The sequence below is a fragment of the Cuculus canorus genome, chromosome 23, assembly GCF_017976375.1.
Source record: "Cuculus canorus isolate bCucCan1 chromosome 23, bCucCan1.pri, whole genome shotgun sequence".
Taxonomy (NCBI): Eukaryota; Metazoa; Chordata; class Aves; order Cuculiformes; family Cuculidae; genus Cuculus; species Cuculus canorus.
In genome coordinates this window covers 294,057-315,193 of record NC_071423.1, presented here as the reverse complement: position 1 = coordinate 315,193, position 21,137 = coordinate 294,057, and the positions used below count along the sequence as shown (strand labels likewise).

Below are 21,137 nucleotides of genomic sequence, written 5' to 3'. Positions count from 1 at the left end.
GCCCCGCCCCCCCCCCCCCCCCCCCCCCCCCCCCCCCCCCCCCCCCCCCCCCCCCCCCAGCCTCCCGCCGGGGGAGGATCCCGGTGCCGGGTCAGGATCCCGGGTCAGGAGAAATCCCAGCACTCCAAGGATCCCAATGGACTCCACGGGATGGAGCAGATGAGGGGCACAATCCTCCATACAAGGATCCCAATGGACCCCACGAGATGGAGCAGATGAGGGGCACAATCCTCCATACAAGGATCCCAACGGACCCCAAGGGATGGAGCAGATGAGGGGCTCAATCCTCCATCCAAGGATCCCAATGGACTCCACGGGATGGAACAGATGAGGGGCACAATCCTCCATCCAAGGATCCCAACGGACCCCAAGGGATGGAGCAGATGAGGGGCTCAATCCTCCATACAAGGATCCCAACGGACCCCAAGTGATGGAGCAGATGAGGGGCACAATCCTTCATCCAAGGATCCCAATGGACTCCACGGGATGGAGCAGATGAGGGGCGCAATCCTTCATCCAAGGATCCCAATAGACACCACGGGATGGAGCAGATGAGAGGCGCAATCCTTCATCCAAGGATCCCAGTGGACACCACGGGATGGAGCAGATGAGGGGCACTATCCTCCATCCAAGGATCCCAGTGGACACCACGGGATGGAGCAGATGAGGGGTGAAATCCCCCGTTCAAGGACCCCACAGACACTGTGGGATGGAGCAGAGCAAGGAACAGAATCCCCTGCTCTCCAAGGATCCCACGGACACTGTGGGATGGAGCCAAGCGAGGGGCAGAATCCCCCCATCAGAGGATTCCATGGACACCGTGGGATGGAGTCAACTGAGGGACAGACCATAGGGTTGAGGCATAGCGATGGTTTTATTTAACCAGTTCCTCCCAGGCCCTCCAGGAGCCACTCCGGCCCCTTTGGAGAGGTGGAAAGGGGGGTCCCCAGGACATGAGCGAGGGCTTGGCGACCTGCCAAGGAAACACTTGTCCTCATCTGCCCCAGCGCAGAGCCCTGCCCCGAAATCAGCTCAAAAATGCATTTGCAGCTTTAGCCCTTTGCTTCCCCGGCCCCACCGCACGCAAAAACCTCCCAGGCCGGATCCTGCCCTGCACGATTCCGCCTCGACACCCCTGATTAGGTCTGCGGTGCCTTCCCCTGACGCAAACAGTGGTTAATAAACAGCACCCGCCACCACAAATCAGCCCGTGAATGATTGTCCAGTGTGAGCGGGGAACGGAGGAGCATCCTTCGCCACGGCTCAGCGCCTCTGCTACCTCTGGACCGGGGTCACAGGTTTGCTTCGCACCAGGCGGGATGGGAAGAAGGAAATCACCCGGCACACTCAGCCACCCATCCTTCCTGCCATGGTTAATATTAGAGAGGTGGCAGGAGAGGGCCAAAGAGCAGCAAATATTAATGCTGGGCTAGGGTGCGACTTCCATCCAGGAACACGTTACCCACACGTGTCATTTCTCCAGGGAAAAAAGGTGTGGATTTTAAACACAGAGAAGAACAGCAGCATCACTGCATCATGGCAGCAAATTGGTAAAAACAATTGCGCTCCAGCTCCGCGCACCGAGGGGCTGCGGCAGCGCAGCAGAGCCATGCTCACCCCCAGAGCAAACACATTTTTCCTAGGAAAAAAACTCCTTTCCACAGCAAAATAGAGGCTGGAGGAGTGCAAGAAGCTGGGTGGATAGTAGTGGAGGAGAGGTCCTCCCCAGGAAGAACGGGAAGGAGCAATAAATACCCAACTCTGGAGCACAACTGGAGAGGCACGAGCTGGTGACAGCCATAGGGAAATGGAGAAAAGGGAGTGGGAAGGAAGAGCCACCTTCCCTAGAGGTGTTTAAAAAAGGGTGTAGATGTGGCACTTGAGGACGTGGTTTAATAGGCATGGTGAAGTTGGGCCAACACTGTTGGATTTTTCCAACCTTAATGATTCCATGATTTAACCAAGAGGTTAGAAACTGGGAGGGTCTCTAATGCCAGGAGCTGGTTAGCCCCTGTACCTCATTTCTCCTCATCTCACACTCCAGACGAGACCAACAATCCTTGAGAACAGTTTATTCCTAAAAATTGAAGTACCCACCTCTAAACCAGCCCCACAATCGGCTCCTTCGCACCAACTGTCGTCCGCGCGTCTGGTCCAGCCAAGCACACGTGGAGCTGAGCGGGAGGTGCAGCTCAAACCCAAGCAAAGGAGCAGGAGCGTAAAGGCGCTGTCGTGGATGGAGCAGCCAGGACCGGGCAGAGCCGGGATCTCTACTTCCAGCAGTGCTCAAAGTGAGGGGGCTGGGCACCACGGCTGCCCCAACTCACCGAGGCTGCTGCAGGCGAGCGCAGAGCACGGCCAGGTCTTGGAAGGGAAGCCTTGCTGACGGGGTCCTGTCCCTGGGGTCGCAGGACGAGATGAGGGACTGCAGAGCGTGGCTGTAGGCTGAGGGACACAGAGGCAGCATTAGCCGACGAGCATTTCACTTATGACCAGCGACCGGGACCAGCCTTTCACCATGGAGCAGAGAGAACAACTGTTTTTTAATATAAATCAACATTTTTTTAGCTTTCCACAGGCTTGTTTGCACATTCTGCAAAGCCCTGACCACAAAGTAGTACGCCAACCAATGCTGGACAGCCAAACGTTTTTATAAAGCCCCAATTTCTCTATTACTTTCCCCCTAAAAGACAAGTCCCAGTTGCTCTGCCAGGTATTTTTCTAGGCTGTGCTCAAGATCAGAGTCCTCAGCACAGAAAGGACACAGATCTGTCACAGCGAGTCCAGAGGAACCCACAGAGATGATCTGAGGGCTGGAGTACCTCTGCTATGAGGACAGACTGAGAGAGTTGAGGTGTTTCAGCCTGGAGAAGAGAAGGCTGTGGGGAGACCTTAGAGCAGCTTCCAGTGCTGAAAGGGGCTCCAGGAAAGCTGGGGAGGGGCTCTTGATTAGGCAGTGCAGGGAGAGGACAAGGGGAACGGTTTTGAGCTGAAAGAGGGGAGATTGAGATGACATCTTAGGAAGAAATGTCTTCCTGTGAGGGTGGGGAGGCCCTGGCCCAGGTTGCCCAGAGCAGTGGTGGCTGCCCCATCCCTGGAGAGGTTCAAGGCCAGGCTGGATGGGTCTTGGAGCCCCTGATCCAGTGGGAGGTGTCCCTGCCCATGGCAGGGGGTGGCACTGGATGGGCTTTGAGGTCCCTTCCAACCCAAACCTTTACAGGATCGGTGCCTCTTCTTCCTCAAAAGCAGGAGCTCCTACCTTTGTGATTTTTGTAGAAGATGCAGTTGTTAGCACAGGTATCCGGGTGGGAGTCCCAGAAATCGGACCCACAGGAGCACAGTGGGGGCAAGTCGATGTTACAGAGTTTTATCTTCTCCCTTATCTGAGCTCTTAGAGCTTCAATGTACCTGCAAGGGATAAAATGTTCACACTGTGCCAGTAACATCCAGCTCTGCGCAAGGAGAGGGGATCCAGTCATACCTCATGTACTCCTTATTCCGCTTCTGTTTCTCCTTAGCCTTTTTCCCTCTTCTCTCCTCCAGTTTAAGCTGGGACAGGGTTTCACAGGCTCCCTCTCCCGGGGTGGGTTCTGGCTGCTTAGCCATCTCCTGCATCCTCTGCTCTTCCACCTGGCGCTGGTTTTCCTTCTTGCTCTTAATCCTGTGGGCACACACATGCTTAGGGAAGGACCTTCCCCATCCCAAACCTCCATTCCCCACTGGTCCCCGTCTATAAGATCCAGGCAAGGGGATGGAGACGCTGCTTTGACCCAAACAACCCCCAGCAAGCAAAATCAACTCTGCACCAATTGCAGCATTGACTTCCTAACAACTTTAAATACAAAATGGTCAAAAATACTTTCCAAGTCTCCTTTCTTTTCCTGATATGGAAATATTGGCCAGTGAATTCTCTCCTGTCCTTGACCTCTTCCCACCTGTTACTTTTTTCATCATCCTGGACTTCTCCTTCCAGCTCCCTGCTGCATCACATGCACACACGCTCCTGTTATGAAGTGCCAACTGCAATTCCCCAAAGGAGCTGCTCCTTCCAAAACCAAGAGCCACGTCTAGGCTTTTAATAAACACCAGAAAAGACCAAGAGCTCAGCTTCCCCACCTCTAGTTTCTCCTGATGTTGGGGCACCCTGGGTCCTACTGTAAGCCGTCCTTACAGCTTCTGGGATGGGGGCACAACAGGAGAGTGCTGGGTACAACAGAGAAGCTCCAAAGATCCCACATCTATTTCAAAACAGGCTTTAAGGGGCATTTTTAATCAAATCTTCCTCTGTTTCCCCCACCTGCCTTGCACCTACTCGGCACCTCAGCCCTGTTGGTGGGAGCTGGGCTGTACAAGCCACACCAAAGGCACAGCACGTTCCCTTGAGTAGTAGCAATTACAGAGCACAAAGGCTTTAAGCTGAAGCATCTGCCATTTCATTCCCTCTGATGACCAAATGCAATAACACATTACAGGCAAACAGTGCCAAAAGGCATTAAAATAAAAAAGTCTAGGCTGGGTAGGAGCCAGGGGGAGGACACACAATCAAACGAGGCATTTTGGGATGTTCCTGCATTTATGGGGTCAAATCTTGACATCAAGAGGGAAAGTGCTGAAGCCAAACATCTTCAGTCAAGTTATAAACTCCAAAATGTTTTTTAAATGAAGTGGTAATAGAGCCTTAACTACTCCCCCATAAATCCTCTGCTATAGAAACCAAGGCCAAGGCCAACTTAAGGCTTTACACGAAGTAATTACAAAACCAGCTCTTTTCCGCATATGCTCTGAGCAGCTTTCGGCTCGAACAGCACCCCTGCAACCAGGACAAACACATACAGTGAATGGTATCGCACTAACTCGGAACTCCCTGGTGTCTCACCAGCACTTGCAGGGCAGAAGGTCTCTGTAGCTCCCCAGTGCCAATTTAAATGTCAAGAATGCGGTGGGAGGAGCCTTTCTTTAGCCTTGCAATTCCTCACCAAAAAGTGACCATGAAAATCCTGCCCCTGGGTGCCTGCCCTGCTCTCGCAGAACCTGGAGAGGATGTGGTCAGAGCTCCATCATTTTATTTTACAACAAGGCAGAGACAAAAAGAAAAAAAATAAACCCACCCCTAAAACATCTTTCCTATTTTGGTGTGAGCTTGCAGAGCTCCTCCTTAAGGAACTCCCGGAACAGGAGAAAATGACTAAACACCAAAACAAGTGCTGATACTTTTACACAGATAATGTTCTCAACTCTGGAACAAACACTGGGAAATATTTTTATTACACTATATACGTTTATAGCTGTGAGGGTGAAGGGTCTGACATTAAAATACCCAGAGATAAAGACCAGCTTAATGACATGACCTCACCTCAAAGTTTCTAAGCAGAGACTGTTGCACAGAACAGAAACAGGCTGCCCAGGGAGGTGGTAGAGTCCCCATCCCTGGAGATGTTTAAAAAGCAGATAGATGAGGTGCTTGGGGACATCACTTAGTAGTGGACAGGTACCATTGGAGTTGATGATCTCTAAGGTCTTTTCCAACCTATTGATTCTATGAGTCTATGATAGGAGCTTGGGATCAGCTCCCAGGGGTTACAGTTTAGTAAGCTAAGACTCTCCCAGCCCAATGTTTCAGCTCCTAACTCCTATCCAAGGTGCACGGGGACTCAAAGTAAAGGAGAAGCACTGAGCACCTCTGAAGGGCTCGACATGTCCCTAGGGTTACCCCTGGGGGGCTGGTTGAATAAATTCCACCCCAGGGTTCACAGACTGGGCACTGAAATAAACCCAGGGGACGAGGTAGGCTTTCCAACTGGTGTATGTGGCATATGGCGGAGCTTCTCTCAACGTACTCCCCGATTTCTGAAAAGCTGATAAAGTGTTGGGTTTAACCCATTAGGGGCAGCTTGCAGCCAGAGGCAGAATGCTGCCCATCATGGGGGAGGGGGATCCTATCAAGCTGGATAGTATTCCCAGAGCCTCTGCAATTCATAGGATCGTGGAATGGTTTGAGTTGGAAGGAACCTCAAAGCCCACCCAGTCCCACCTCCTGCCATGGGCAGGGACACCTCCCACTGGATCAGGGGCTCCAAGACTCATCCAACCTGGCCTGGAACCCCTCCAGGGATGGGGCAGCCACCACCGCTCTGGGCAACCTGGGCCAGAGCCTCCCCACCCTCACAGCAAAACATTTCTTCCTAAGACCTCATCTCAATCTCCCCTCTTGCAGCTTCAATCCGTCCCCTCATCCTGTCCCTGCCCAAGAGCCCCTCCCCAGCTTCCCTGGAGCCCCCTTTGGGTGCAGAAGTGCTTTCCAAAACACCACTGTCTGTCCCCACCAGCCAAGCATGAAAGACCTTTCCAGCCCTAAGAATGGCCCTGGCAGCAATGAAGGGGGTGGTACCAAGGGGTTGGTGCTCAGCCACACAAACTCACTCAGCGATTCTCTTCTGCCTCTCCCTCTGCCTCTGCTGTTCCCTCACTTGCTCTCGCTCGATGCTCATGAAGAGGCGCCTGTACCTCAGGTACTCATTTTGACGCTGCGGGAAAGAAAAGGCACCTTAGAGAAGGAGACATCAGCCCTCAGCTTGATTCCTGGAGCACACGTCTGTCGGCAGAGAAACCTCGCTTCCTCCCCAGATCCTCAAACGTCCTCCTAGCACATGTGCCCTGGGACAGAGAAGCTGGAGAGATGGCAGTTAGCTAGGAGAGAACTAAGACATCTTGGAGTGTCAGAAAGCATTGTACCAGCATCCCTCGATCGAACCTCCCTATGGACGGAAGCTCTGCCACCTGAGAAATTCCTGAACGCTCACTTTCCTGGTGGTAGAAGAGCGGATTTCCACTCGAACCCTCTTCACCAGAGAGCTAAAAGCTACAGGCCATGGATTTTGATCCATCTTGGGGCTGGTGGTCCTTTGCGCTTCACTGGAAGCCTGCACCTCCAAAAAAAATGAACAGTGCAACACCGAGCTGGACCCTGTATGAGCAGGAGAACCACAGAGGTGGCAGAGTTGCTGAGACAAATCCAAGAGCCCTGCAGGGAACAACTCCTACACAGGCACTCCCACATAAAGAGGTTTAATGTCTGGGCTTCTACTTAACCCCACAGATGCACAAGAGCAGGGAAACCTCCTGGCTGAAGCTCACACCTCAAGTCCTCCCACCCGCATAGGAATCAGTGGGTACACAGTGAGTCTGAGTCCACAAGGCCAGAAAGTCTAAAGCGCAGATTTTTCCTCATCGACACCACGTCTTGGGCTGCGTTCATCCATCTCACTCAGCAGAGAAAGCCCCGCAGAGCTGGAGATAAAAGAGCAGGAGGGATTGCCAGGCTGAAAGGGGAGAGAGCTGGGTGGAAAAAACCCATGCGGAAGACAGTACTGCAAAACCAGTTATCTTAGAGTGGATCAGAGCCAAGGAGATAAAAAGCAAGGGGCAGGGGGAGCTGCTGGGTGAAGGAACAGCTTGATAGGCCCCAGATGCTGTCACACTGTCCAGAAACCACAACCGGATTGTGGATCAGCTGGTTGGAAAAATGCATGTAAAGAACAATAAAACCATGCAGTTCCTTCAAAGTCCTGTGGAGTTCTACACTGTAAGCTGCAAGAAAGCCAACTATAGAAGAGGGAAGTGTTCTTCTTCACATCAGAAAGCAGGAGGAAAATAAAACTCACTTCCTTTAGGCGTCCAAAAGAAACATCTTCTCTTACATCACATACATTAGCACGAGGCAAACAGTCCCCAGCGCAGGCTGGAAAGCCCCGGTCACTCGATCGGACACTCAGCATTGGTCTGTGCTGGAAAGCAACCAGTCCGGTGCCTGTTGGGTGCCAATATGGCAGAAAGCTTTGTATTCTCAGCCTCACACACAATCAAGATAAAGGGAGGCTTGTTCTTTCCTTCTTTTAAGCATTTTTGGCAGCTCCCATCTCTCTCCATGCAACGGAAAGCAATAGTTTTGGTTTGCCAGGCAAAATAAATGAAGGCTGTTTCTCCTCCCGCCCTTCCATGTTATTCAAACCCCAGATTTTGCAGGAGGAGCATGTGATGGTCACACTTACGGTCACAGCAGACCATTAAAAAAGAACTCGGTAGCTTTGCCCAAGACCTGAGACACCATCAGCCCTCACAAACCTAGCAGATGCTTCATACATTAAGGCTGCTCTTGAGGCTTCTTATCTGAGCCGGCAGCAACCGCTGCACTCAACGCCTTCCAGTCCTGAAATGGAGACAAAACAATAAGGACTTGGCTCCAGCAGACAAACCTGTTTCTTGGTTTCCTCTTGGTCTACACCATCCCAGAGTAGGAGAGGAGGTTGGCAATCGGTGTGCGGCCGCTGGGGAGGCTCGAGTGAGGTCAAGTCCTTCACTGATCCATGGCAGAACTGGAAGACAATGTAAGAAAGTAGGATCAGCATCTTCACAGTCAAGTTTCTCATCTTCCCCCAGCAAAATACTTCTCCATGCATGACCCCTACAGTCACCAATGGGGTAACTCACCCCTTTCTTTGGGGTACAGGTTCACTATAGACACATGAGAAACGTATGACACCTCCCTGCTGAAGCTTGAGCACCAAAGCTTTATCAAAACACGTCTAAAGGTATCCCTGGAGGAGGTTCCCTGTTTAGTTTAAAACTGGATTCATACCTCCCTCCTCTTCAAACTTTCATTCTGAACTCTGTGAAGTGCAAGAAAAATGACAATAAGAAGAGGGTCAAGAGAGCCCAAAAGCTCAGTGTAGACCTCTGCCTTCTTCCGTCTGCTCAATATTTGTCAAGCCAGTATTTCTGCTCCTGGGTGAAATCCCTAGCAAGAGCTACAGGATTTGCCAACTATTCCAGGTAGTCAGAGCAAAGCATTTCCACACCTCAGATGTTAACAAAAGAGGAATCGATAAATACATGAGCTCAGTCCTCACAAACAGACAGATTCCGGCTGCCTCAAAGGGGGGGGTTTCCCCAGCCCCAAGGCACAGGAGTCACCACAGCACATTCTCCCTTCTGACGCAAGGCTGTTTTTCTCTCTTTTCTAGGAGGTTTATGGCTGATTGGATGCAGCACCCACAGCTCTCCCACCTGCTGCTGCCTGCAAGCAGGGCAGCTGGAGCAGAGCACTGCAGGTCCTGCTGGCTGCACTTGGCGGATCACGGTTAAGCACACAATGCAATTGCACCCTCAGTTTCAGATTTCCACTGAGCACCAGCCAACTGGCACCAGGAGGCAGGCACAAATAAAACCACTTTGGAAGCCAAAGCTGAAAGATGAAAGCAGCAAAACAGAAGCCATCAATCTTGCTTAGCTCTGACACTGCTCTCAAGCCTGTTTTGATGACAGTAGACTCAAGAGTTAACAAGGCCTGAGGGAGGAACTGCTCTACTCCAACAGCAGCTCCACCATCTCTGCTGAAATGAATCCAATGATTTAAACCCTTTAATAGCAACTGGCCCAGCCCTTTTCAAGTCTTACCTTTTCAAATTCAATTTTGATGTAGAAGTCATCATCTTGCTCAGCCTGATGTGGGGCTGTCCCCTGGTCCTGCAGTTCAGCTGGAAGATCATGGTGTCCTGCGAGAAGCAGTTCCTCATTCTCATCTGCTGCGGGCATCGTGGCAGTCTTGCAAGACTCTGGTTTCTGGAGAAGGGAGGAGGCGAGTGTAAATATGGAATTGAAACGCGGCTGCTTTGATGCCAAGGGCAAACTCAACACCCTCACACACAGGTAAGAGGTAGCTTTAACCTAAGGGTGCTTGTTCTGCAGAACAGCTGAGATCTGGCAAGCAGCAACACAACGTGTTTGAGAATCACTGCAGGGCACGAGAGCCAGAAAATCACACTTTAGTAGGACAACCTGTGATTACGTTCTCACCAGCTGCACAAACAGAAGGAGTGATGTGTGTGGGGCAAAGGAAAGACAAGGAGAAAACCTCTCCAGGCACTGTTTCGCAACTGCAAGGAGATGGGGGGTGGTAGGATCTCCAGAGCGATGCTTGGGTGGATAGCGCACTACTTCAGATGGTGAGTGGGCAAGCTCCCCGCTGGCAGTTAACAATATTTTGAGATGCAGCAGATTGTTTCCTACAAACTAAGAAATCGAAATGCCAGAAGCAAGCTTGGAGCCAGAATGGGTTTTTTCCTTGCCTGCGTCTGTTCAGGAAGGGAAGAACGGGACAGAGGGAACAGACAGAGGGAGACAATGGATCAAAGGAGGAGAGCAGGTCATGCCAGGGATCCCTCAAGATGGCTCTGCTGCAATACGGGAAGGATGGAGTTAGTCTGAACATGAAATTATTTGATAGACTTAGAGAAATTCCTACCAACCCTGTTACGGAAACAACACAGAAAGAGCTTCTTTGGTGAGGAAAAGGGAATAGGAAAGAACAGTTATTACTCTGTAAGGATGCTCTGAAGTCCTCAATGTAGAAGGAAATGAAACTGGCCAGGGGGAGGCGGTGGGGGGAAGAAAACAACCTTGGTGAGTGATCAGTTGGGGAAAAGAATTTGGGACATACAGCAGTCTGCCAGCCCCAAAAGGCAAAGCAGCTGAATATCTGGTGAACAGGATCGTCTGAAAAACAGGATAGGTCATCTCCATGCAATTACCATCTACGTATCCGCTTGGGAAAGCAGGGAAGAAACACAGAATGGTTTTGACCTGAAAAGAATTCTCTGGGAGAGAGGAAGAGCAATGATTTTGGGAACACGGACCACCAACTGCACGGAATGCGACTCTTGAGAAGGAAGGAGTAAAAAGAATGGCAGAAACTAGGCCTGAAGGAAAAGTGGCAGCTCCTTCAAACTGAGCAAGGGAAAACTGTCTGGCTAGAGTGAAAAGACAAGCGGTGCTGTGTGAGACAGCCCTGGCAGAGCCCCGGGCTCTTTCTGTGCCCATGATCCAAGTGAGCATGGAGGAAGTGGAACATGGGTCAGATTATTGAAGGAATCATGCAGGAGTCAACACAAGCACGTGGGGACAAAACAACAAAACAAGTGCCAGAAAGGCCAAAGCTCTAAGTAGAATATGAGAGATCAAGGTAACAACTCAGCTTTAGTAAGAGAGACTAAAGGACACGCTCCTCAAGCAGGGCAGCTATCAGAAGACACGAGCAGCAGCAGCATTTTATCCTTCTGGGCATCAGCAGTCAGCCCAGGGCACACTCTGAGCTCACAGCAGCAGCCAGAACAAGACTGGATTATCATTGGGAAGGAAAAGTCCAATTATTCTGCAGAGCTGAGGTTTTTCAGCAGTCAGGATCTGCCCTGGGTTACTGCCAGGAGGGGCAGACAAGCCGCTAAGAGCACCCACCAGCCGCAAAGGAAGCCCAGTTCATCAAAAAAGGGCACAAGGAGTATCTGTGTTTAAATAAAGGAAACATCAAAGATAAACTCTTGAGGCTAAAATCTTAACTGGGAAAACAAGAGGAAATCACTTTGTAAACTGCCTGTAAGGTGCTAGAAAACAAGATAAGCAGCAACCAGCATAAATGTATCAAGAACAAGTCATGGCTAGCTAGTGTGAATTTCTCCTGCAACCAAAGAGGCCTCAGGCAAAGCACAGCAGCAATCTTGATTTTAACTTAGCTTTTGACTTCTAACCCTGCTTTGATGCAGCCTATTCAGCACTTGTGTAAGGAAATGCCTGTTAGATGGAGCTGTTACATCGGAGCTGCAACACTGACTAAAACCACCATCCAGATGCAGTCTCAGGAGTTCTCTGCACAAAAATAAAGTCAAAACTTGATGGGCCCTGCTTGATGATTTCATTACCAGCCTGGATGATGGTAGCACCTTGATTACATCTGCTGACTCCACCGAGCCACTTCAAGTTGAAGAATTGAGAACAGGCTAAAAGTGTTTGGGTTCAACCTAAAGAAACCAACTGGAATGGACAGCACAAGGGAATTCCACAAGGACGAACGTCAAAGGCAAGGCAGTGCACTCTGGCAGCAATTACCAGGGGCGGCCCCGGCAGCCTTTTGCACATGAAGAGAAGGGAATAAGCTGCTGTCCTGCCGAGTTGCAAACACAGCCAACCTTCATACATGGAGAAAGAATCAGATTAAAATTAGAGCTTTTTACCTCTAGTATCTTGGAGTAATAAAAGAGTAACGCAATAAATCAATAAATTCCTCCTAGAATTAATTGCCTATGGAAGCTGTTAAGTCCTCTTTGCCTGAGGTTTGAGAGCAGAGTTGAGCAGGTTTGGGCAGGACAATGGCCCAGGATTCCTGCCAGCTGTGATGACTCTCCACTGGACTCCCACACATCCCACTTGCTGTCTCTGGTTTGCATGGGCAGTATGCACTCTATTATCTATATCAGGTTTGAGTGCTGCTAATAGCCAAGTAATGAATCATTCCATATTGCTGAGCAGTCTGGAGGCACTGAGCACAGGATGTATCTTTAGTGTCCGAGATAGACAGGAGGCTTTTTAATCCATAATTACACCGTTTCTGTAACCTTTGTTTGCAAAGCTCACTGCCTTGAACAGAAATCCAACAGCATATGGAGGAGGAAGAGACAGGCTAGCCCTTACATAAAAGGTATTTTCTAGATAACAGCCAGCCAAGAGCTACTTCACCTTTGATGAACCCAAGAAAGAGATGGGAATGAAGAATTGCAAGATGGGCAGGAAACTGGCTCCAAAGGAGGCAATAAGGCAAAATACCAGGTTGGGTTGCTGCTGGTGTTCTCCAGGCTGGACAAAAGATGGCAGTTTAAGAAAGGTTTTGGCACAGAAAGCAAGATAATAGCTAAAAAAAAATAATAATAAAAAAAAAGCTGTGCTTGAGCACTGGAGTGATAAAAGCAGGATGAAATTCAGCAGAACAAAAAGCGAGGCACTGGGGACTGACCTCCTCACACGGGTTCTGTGCACTGCTTTGAGGAAAGCAGATGCTTGCCAACAATTCCCTACCAGAAACCAACCCTGGGTGCAGAAAACCCTCTAGTTTTCTTTGCCACCCACAGGAAACAAGGGATTGAGGCAATGGGAAGAGTTGTTGAGGTTTGTTGAAGAAATAAAGGCACCTAAGGGGAGGGCTGATCATCACATGCCTCCCAGATACCCAGATCATAATCTCAGCATTTAAAAAGTTTTTTTTGCATTCTAGTTGCCTTATTTATTTCTTGTTAGTTTGCAAAGAGAGGAATTTTTCACCCACTTTATCCTGCTGCTTTCTCTGAAAGACGGCAAGAACAGAACCCTTGGGCCACCAGAATCCAGTGGCTGGTCAGTAAAGCCCAGTTTGTCTCACTTTTGCTGGAGATTCACCAGACTATTCCTTGGATTCCCTACTTAGAGCCAGACCTTCAACAAGGTTAACTCCTCTCGCCCTGCCCCAGGCACCCCCTCACTCACCTCTTGCCTCCAGACACCACTGGGGAGTTGGGGAGAACCCATCCCTTGGGGCACGGTTTTGCAAGACGCCAGCCTGCGCCGAACTTGCTTCATGGTTTTGCTAAGCTGCCGTTCAGAGGGAAAGGGAGAGACAAGACCAAAGAAGAGGTCACTGGCTGCCTTCTGGGAGGGCTATGCCGAGGTGAGCTGTACAGAAGAGATTACCTGATGGACCCTGCTCCAACCAAGGTACTATACCAAGGCAGCACAACAAAACACACAATCAGCCTTGCAATTGGGTACAAGGTAACCTGTAATCCCAGGTCTCTTTCAGAGCTGCCCCAGTGCCTTGAAACCACAGCCCAAGCACAGGAAAGGACTTGGTTACAGCTCATTCGCTCCCAAATCGCTTTGCTGAGTTGCCAAAAGTCCCGGATGATCCTGCCCAGTGTCCAAACCAAAAGTGAATGCTCCAAGGGAGGCAGTGCTTGAACCAGAATAAGTCCAGCTCCTAGGCGAACACACATGCTATCTAAAATACCAAATGCATCACACAATCTTCATTAAAAGCAGATTAAAAGAGTCCCCAAGGCAGGCTTTTCAAGATTCTGTGATCCCATTCTCCTTCTCCACAGGACACAGGCTGCAAGGAGGTGGCACCACCTAGTGCATCCTCTCAGACACAACCAGCCTGCACAGTAACGAGTCTTTGCATCCAGATGGAAAATTCACTGTATGTATTCACAAGCAGCAGGGCAAGGACAACCACAGCATCCTCCAAGACAGCATTTATTCTCAGTTTTGAGGCTCTAATAAGAGCTACGGAGGAGTATAACAGCATGGACTCAATGATCTTAAAGGTCTTCTCTAGCCAAAACCATTCTGATTCCATGAAGAAGCCAGAGTGAAAGTGTAAGCCCACGTTGCACTCAGTACGAGAAAAAAAAAATGGGGATGTGTTGGAAAAGAGAAAATCACAGAATGGTTTGGGTTGGAAGGGACCTCAAAGCACATCCAGTCCTATCCCCTCCCTCGGGCAGGGACACCTCCCACTGGATCAGGGGCTCCAAGCTCCATCCAACCTGGTCTGGAACCCTTCCAGTGATGGGGCAGCCACCACTGCTCTGGGCAACCTGGGCCAGGGCCTCCCCACCCTCACAGCAAAACATCTCATCTCAATCTCCCCTCTTTCAGCTTAAACATTCCCCCTCATCCTATCCCTGCTCTCCCTGATCCAGAGCCCCTCCCCAGCTTTCCTGGAGCCCCTTTCAGGACTGGAAGCTGCTCGCCAGAGCCTTCTCTTCTCCAGGCTGAACAATCTCCATTTCAAACCACAAGCATGATGAAGTTGGGATGAAGAATGCAGGAGGGGAATGGCTCACCTGGGCAGCTTGCTGCTGGAACGGCTCACTTGGTATCCCTTGCTGCTGTGCCAGGCCGGCACAAACGCCGGGACCACAGATGGCGGGCACAGGGCAGCTCCGGAACAGGCACGTATTCTTCCTGGGGGTCAAGCGCAGCGCAAAGTCCGCGTACTGCACGGCAATGCTGCTCTCTCTCTCTGCCTGCCCAGACACAGACCCCAGAGTTAAAAAGCCATGTGTAAATCCCTAAGCATCGCCTAGCAGGACATGGCTCATGCTGCATGAGAGCTGCTGGCTCAGTTTGGTGGCATTTCTTGGGAGGGACATTTTTGATTGCCACGCTGAGAGGGACACGAACAGCGCTCAGGCTCCCAGGGGCTGAAGGCACCTGTGGGCTCTCAGTCTAGAGCAGTTCTAGCAGAGTTACACCTCACTCATCCTCACTCAGCCACACCTCCCAAACCCTGGAAAGAGCCCAAACACCCCAGCAGTGGCCAACACTGTTGCCATTTCAGTGCACTCCCTTTTTGCTCCACAGTCAGCTTCTGGCAAGGGTTCCTGGCAGTTGTTTAAGAGTAGAAAGGATTAAATATATTCACAGGATAACCTAGAACAAGCCCACAGGGAACCACGAATGTGGAGACAGCCAGAAAGTATTGCTTGTGAAATATCTGACTGTCTTGGAACAGGGATAGCAGAAACATGCTATTACAATCCAGAAACAACCACACCACTCACAGCTCTGGCCTGGCTGTTTTTTAACACCATGCAATTCTGCACAGGGCACCGAGATTCTGTTCTGCTGCCCAAGAGACAGTGACCTTTCTGCAGGGAGGCAAAGGGCTTATAAAGCACCTTCAGCAGCATCGCAAGCCAAGGTGTCACGCTGACTTTGCTTGAGGGGACATACAGGCTTTGCCGTGGCCATGCACTGCCTCACCTTTCCTCATTTACACCCTGACTGCAGGTCCAGTGGGTTTTTTTTCCTTATTTACACTGGTTTCAGAGGAGTTTCTCCTGCAAGACTCCTCACGAGGCAGGGCCAAAGATCTGCTTACCGCTTCGTAGGACTTCTGCAGCTGCTGCCTTCTTCGCATCCTGACCTGCTGGTTTACCCGCTGCTTCACCTCTCCCTGGAAACGCCTCAGGCTGGCTGCTTTCTCCCTCTGCAGCTCCTTCAGCTCTTTCTCCACCTGAGACACTGAAGCCTGCAAGAGGTAAAAGCAGTTTTCACATGATTTTTGCTACATGGCATCATTACAGCAGATTGTATTCTATCTTGCCTTCCCACACCTGCAACTACAAGCCAGGCAACCAGCACCCAGAGCAAACTTAACCATGTTTCGTTTCAAAATCTGTGCAGAAACAGCTTGGACAATGTCTCCGAGTTATTATGAGCTTGGATCAAATCTAGCCAGCCAGATATAGCGTGCACACCTCCTCCTTTAACACGTTGCAATGTACACAGAAAGAAAAAAGAAGGCAGCCTCACACAGCAGGTCCCAGCTCCTTCTGCCTCGAAAGGATGCTCAAATCAAAAGGCTGAGCCCGGGTTGTTCAGCCTTGAGAAGGGAAGGCTCCACGGAGACCTTAGAGCAGCTTCCAGTGCTGAAAGGGGCTCCAGGAAAGCTGGGGAGGGGCTTTTTACAAGGCCCTGGAGTGACAGGACAAGGCAGAATGGCTTTAAATTGTAAGGGGGAAGATTTAGATTAGACATTAGGAAGAAATTCTTCACGCAGAGGGTGGGAGCCTCTTGGGGTGAAATTGGGTGGGCTTTGAGGTCCCTTCCAACCCAAACCATTCCATGATTCTATGAAATATTCAGGGCCCAGATGCGAAAGGAACAGTTCAGCTTCTGATCCCATTAATGATCTGCAAGGCTGGACGCGTATCAGGGCAGCAGCTTACAGAGCATGTAGCTGCTCTGTTTCTCATCTGAAGATTTAAAAAAAAATAAAATAAAAAAAAAAATCAGTGTTTTGTAGGGTTCTCACTTGAAGTCTTTCCAGGCAATTCTGCTGCTACTGCCACGAGGTAAAGCAAACCGGCATCACTCTCCCTGCAGTCACCACAGTGAGGGAGGAGGAAAGGAGCAAGTCTGAAAATCAACTTAGTAAACACTGGGTTGGATTATCCCTGCATCCTGCTGACTGCCAGGAACATCACCAGCAGCAAAGCAAGGGCACCACAACCACCCAAAGGCAGGTGGGGAGAAATCAACACTGTTAACACTGAAGCCAAGGCGGAGCTGCACGAAATGGCCCCATGGGCAACTTGCTTCACTCCCTGATGGCTGTCTCATCAGCAATTCTGATGGAAGAGGTATAAATCATTGACTCATAGAACAGTTTGGGTTGGGAGAGACCTCAAAGCCCATCCAGATCCAGCCCCGCATCATACGTAGGGACACCTCCCACTGGATCAGGGGCTCCAAGCCCCATCCAACCTGGCCTTGAACCCCTCCAGGGATGGGGCAGCCACCACTGCTCTGGGCAACCTGGGCCAGGGCCTCCCCATCCTCAGCGTGAAGAATTTCTTCCTAATGTCCAATCTAAATCTCCCCCTTCCTATTTAAAGTCATGCCTCCCCATCCTATCACTCCAAGCCTTTGTAAAAAGCTCCTCCCCAGCTTTCCTGGAGCTCCTTTCAGTAATGGAAGCTGCTTTATGGTCTTCCCGTAGCCTTAATATGATCTGCTGGTGAATAAAAAGATATTAAACATGCTGTGATAACACTGCACACCTTCATCCACACCCGACAGCTCCTGTGCCGGGGGGTAGGACTGGGAGCACCCAGTTCCCTCAGAGCAGTCAAGAAGAGTTTGGCTTCCCCAGAAGTTCCACGGTGCCGAGATGGATGTTATGTGGAATATGGAGATGATTCATTTCCATATATTATCTCAACCTTTTAGGATTTAAATTACAATATGGAAATAAATCATCTCCGAAGGGCAGGAGCTTCTGTAACATTTAGACATTAATTACAGGGGACTGAACTCATCATCGTGTATTTAATGCACTTTTAGTCCTCCTATAATAACCCTCAAAGCAGAAATCCCTGAGATAAGCACCGATAAAAGAGTTTTTAAGCGTTTCTAATGGGGCACAGCAGAGATTGGCTCCAGACCCTAAAACTTTCAACTTTTTTTTTTTTTAAATCAGCAACGTGGAACAAATTCCCAGCTTCCTGACATCCTTCATGGATGAATGGCAAGGCAAGACAAAGCGCAGCATCGACACCAGGGGAGAACCAGGCAGCCACGATCGGCACGGGCACCTCAAATGCCAACCTATGGTGCGGAGCTCCAAACCTAGCACTGACGAACCAGGAACAGCAATAAACCACTCGTTTTATAAAATCAGTTTGTCTTTCTTTTGAGGTTATGGGAGACTGGGGGGTTCTGGGGAGTGAGGTGAATACCAGGGGGGTTATCCCCCAAACCTCTGTTGAATGCTAGATTGAGTGATGCTCAAAGCAAGAGCCAGCGAGGTCTCTAGACCCACCTGGATATAAAAATGGGGTGAATTCACCGCAAGAGCCAGCGAGGTCTCTAGACCCACCTGGATATAAAAATGGGGTGAATTCACCGTGGAGAAAATGCCGTCACCACCCTGTCCCTGCTTAAAATATTTCTTCTTGGCAAAGAAATAATGAATTCTAAAAACAATCCTAAAACACTGCCTAGTTTTTTTTGACGGGCTTCTTTTGCAATGGCCACAAAACGCCACTCGGGCTCCATCCCTTAAGCCCTTTTGGGTCCCTGCCATCTGCTTGCTCTGATTGCCTTTTGTTTTTTTTATGCAGGTGAAGAGCAAAAGCCTAAATCTGGAAAATAACCCCCAAAATACACCAGCAGTAGGTGAGTTCAACCTGCTTAATGTATTCCTGGGCCAAGGAGCGGGAGGTGAGCTCTTTGCTTTTGGGCGAGGGTATAGCACGGGGTGTGACTGTTAGGGGATGCTGAGTAAAACACTGCAGCGATGAAGATGTGGTGTTCTTGTAGCCACATGGTGGTTTATGGGGTGATCCGTCCTGCCTTCTATCTTTGAACCCGTGGATGTTTGCATCTGTGCATCCATGCATCTCTTAATCCCTACATCCTTGCATCCATGTATCTCTTCATCCTTACAGCTCTGCATCCATCAGGTTTGGTCATGTGCCTCTGAACAGAATTGCACACAAAATTTTATTATAAGGACCCAAGAATTTGTTTTTCATGGGAAAAAAAAAACCCAAATCTGAACACTTTCCCTCCAGCCTTTATAGGACTCAGCACGACCCAACAGGCAGCAGCTTTTTGCATCCCCTCAGATGATGGAAAAATCATAGAATCACAGAATCATGGAACGTTTTGGGTTGGAAGGGACCTCAAAGCACATCCAATCCCAACCCCTGCCATGGGTAGGGACACCTCCCACTGGATCAGGGGCTCCAAGCCTCATCCAACCTGGCCTGGAACCCTTCCACGGATGGGGCAGCCACCACTGCTCTGGGCAACCTGGGCCAGAGCCTCCCCACCCTCACAGGAAGCATTTCTTCCTACGGTCTCATCTCAGTCTCCTCTCTTTCATCTTCAAACCGTTCCCTTCATCCTCTCCCTGCACTCCCTGATCCAGAGCCTCTCCCCAGCTTTCCTGGAGCCCCTTTTAAGTACCGGAAGCTGCTTTAAGGTCTTCCCAGAGTCTTCTCTTCTCCAGGGTGAACAACCACAACTCTCTCAGCCTGTTGTGGTACAGAAGGTGCTCCAGCCCTTGGAACATCAAACCCAGAGGTCCAGCTAAAATTCAGAGCACTGAGCGCACAGCACAGATAATGAAGCAATCAACAGCTGATTAGAGCCCTGCCAGGATTCCTCACCCTGACTGATTCTTATAACAGATGCATTTCTCCTAAAAAAAACGCAGGTAATTTGAGGAGAATCAACTCAGGGCCTATGTAAATACAACACCTGCCTACATGGGCACCACAGCCATTTCTGCCTCTACCCAAAATCACTAAAATAATTTTTCTTTTTAGGAGTGTTGCTCCTGGCTGCCTTCGGAGAAGAAGCCCCTTTTCAACTCCAATTGCCCCCGTGGAGTTTACTGAAGCAACTAGGGGGGTTGGAGATATCCCTGGGCAGTCAGCCCAGCCCGGAGGGAGCACAGGCCCCCGCAGCACTCACAAAGGCCAGGCTCTGCTGTGGCCCTGCTGGGGCACTCTCCACCCAGATACCGACAGGGGCCACGCTCTGGTTCCGCTGGGCCAGCACGCGACAGCTCTGCCACGGGGGTCTTGTCTGGTGCCCCCTCAGCCGCTCCTTTGAGGGTGGCACCATCCTGGCACCGCGATGGTGTCAGCCCTGAGGAACAGGAGAGGAGCAGAGCGTGACCTCAGGCCCCCTGACCTGCGCCCACAGCCCCCCACCCTGTCCGACAGCCCATCTCGTGTCCTCCATGGCCGCTTCCCTTCCTCATGGGGTGCCCTGCTGCTGCCTTCCCCCACAGCCCCCAGTTATCCACCCCAGGGCACCCCACAGTAGCCCTGCAGCGTCCCCACCTCCCCAGCTGGACTAGGGACCCCCAAGGCACACACCCACCCCAGTGCACCCCCTAATCTCTATCGGCTCACTCCCCCAAAGCCCACAGTGCTCCCCATCACCCATGAGCACCGCCAAACATTGCACCTCCAACCCTGCACCTCCTCTCCTCACATCTGGGCACCCCCAAACCCAGCACGCCCTCCCCTCACCCCTTGGGCAACCCTAAACCCCTGCACCCCCTCTCCTCCTCACCCCTGGGCACCCCCAAAACCTGCATCCCCTCTCCTCCTCACTCCTAGGCACCTCCAACCCCTGCACTCCCTTCCCTTACACCTGGGAACCCTCAAACTCTGCACCCCCTCCCCTCACCCCTCGGGCACCCCTAAACACTGCACCCCCTCCCCTCCCACCTGGGCACCCCCAAACTCTGAATGCCCTCTCCTCCACACTCCTGGGCAGCCCTAAATGCTGCACCCCCTCCCCTTAGCCCGGGAATCCCCAAAGCTGGAACTCCCTCACCCCTGAGCACCCCAAAATCCCTGCACCCCCTCCCCTTGGGCGCCCCAGGCCCCACCAACCGCCGCTTCCGCCTCAACCAACGCTTTCAGTCCCGGCGCTACTTCCGCCCTGTTGGCCCCGCCCACAGCCCCAGCGCAACCAATCGCAGCCCCGCCCACAGCCCCGCCACAGCCAATCGCAGCCCCGCCCCCGCCAGCCAGTAGCAGCCCCGCCCACAGCCCCCCGCAGCCTATCATAGCCCCGCCCACAGCCCCGCCCCAACCAGTCTCAGCCCCGCCCACATCCCCGCCCACAGCCTGGCCGCAGCCAATCGCAGCCCCGCCCCGGCAGCCCTCAGCCCCTCCCACCTTCCCTGGTCCTGAAGTCGCCGGTTCACGTCCCACTCTGGGCAGTGGTATTGGTGGTGTGGA

At 51.1% G+C, this 21,137-nt stretch overlaps 1 protein-coding gene and 1 long non-coding RNA gene across 5 annotated transcripts; both read right to left on the bottom strand.

The window, feature by feature from the left end:
• Positions 1–171: 171 nt before the first annotated feature.
• Positions 172–20,857, bottom strand: CCDC15 (coiled-coil domain containing 15). 4 transcript variants are annotated; one of them, XM_054087102.1, is made up of 11 exons: positions 20,809–20,842; positions 19,852–20,028; positions 15,746–15,895; positions 14,706–14,888; positions 13,345–13,449; positions 9,454–9,618; positions 8,253–8,372; positions 6,421–6,524; positions 3,482–3,661; positions 3,260–3,408; positions 507–2,445 (listed from the first exon to the last, which is right to left on the bottom strand). In XM_054087102.1, the coding sequence occupies exons 2-11, from the start codon at positions 20,002–20,004 to the stop codon at positions 2,324–2,326; spliced, it is 1,431 nt and encodes a 476-aa protein (XP_053943077.1). In that variant the 5' UTR covers positions 20,005–20,028; positions 20,809–20,842; the 3' UTR covers positions 507–2,323. The 4 variants fall into 4 exon arrangements, with proteins under 4 accessions (XP_053943078.1, XP_053943077.1, XP_053943075.1 ...); XM_054087100.1 differs by having other exon boundaries at positions 20,783–20,834; XM_054087099.1 differs by having other exon boundaries at positions 509–2,445; positions 20,787–20,857.
• LOC128854377 (uncharacterized) lies at positions 18,043–19,317 on the bottom strand. Its single transcript, XR_008453432.1, has 2 exons — positions 18,248–19,317; positions 18,043–18,190 (listed from the first exon to the last, which is right to left on the bottom strand). It is a non-coding gene; the product is annotated as an uncharacterized LOC128854377 (long non-coding RNA).
• Positions 20,858–21,137: the final 280 nt, after the last annotated feature.

Coding starts and splice junctions, on each gene's coding strand:
- CCDC15 (XM_054087099.1), bottom strand. CDS start 20,004: ATGGTGCCACCCTCAAAGGAGCGGCTGAGGGGGCACCAGACAAGACCC. Junction 13,450..14,705: donor TCCAGCAGCAAGCTGCCCAG/GTGAGCCATTCC, acceptor TCTGAACGGCAG/CTTAGCAAAACCATGAAGCA. Junction 9,619..13,344: donor GTGGTGTCTGGAGGCAAGAG/GTGAGTGAGGGG, acceptor TCCCTTCTCCAG/AAACCAGAGTCTTGCAAGAC.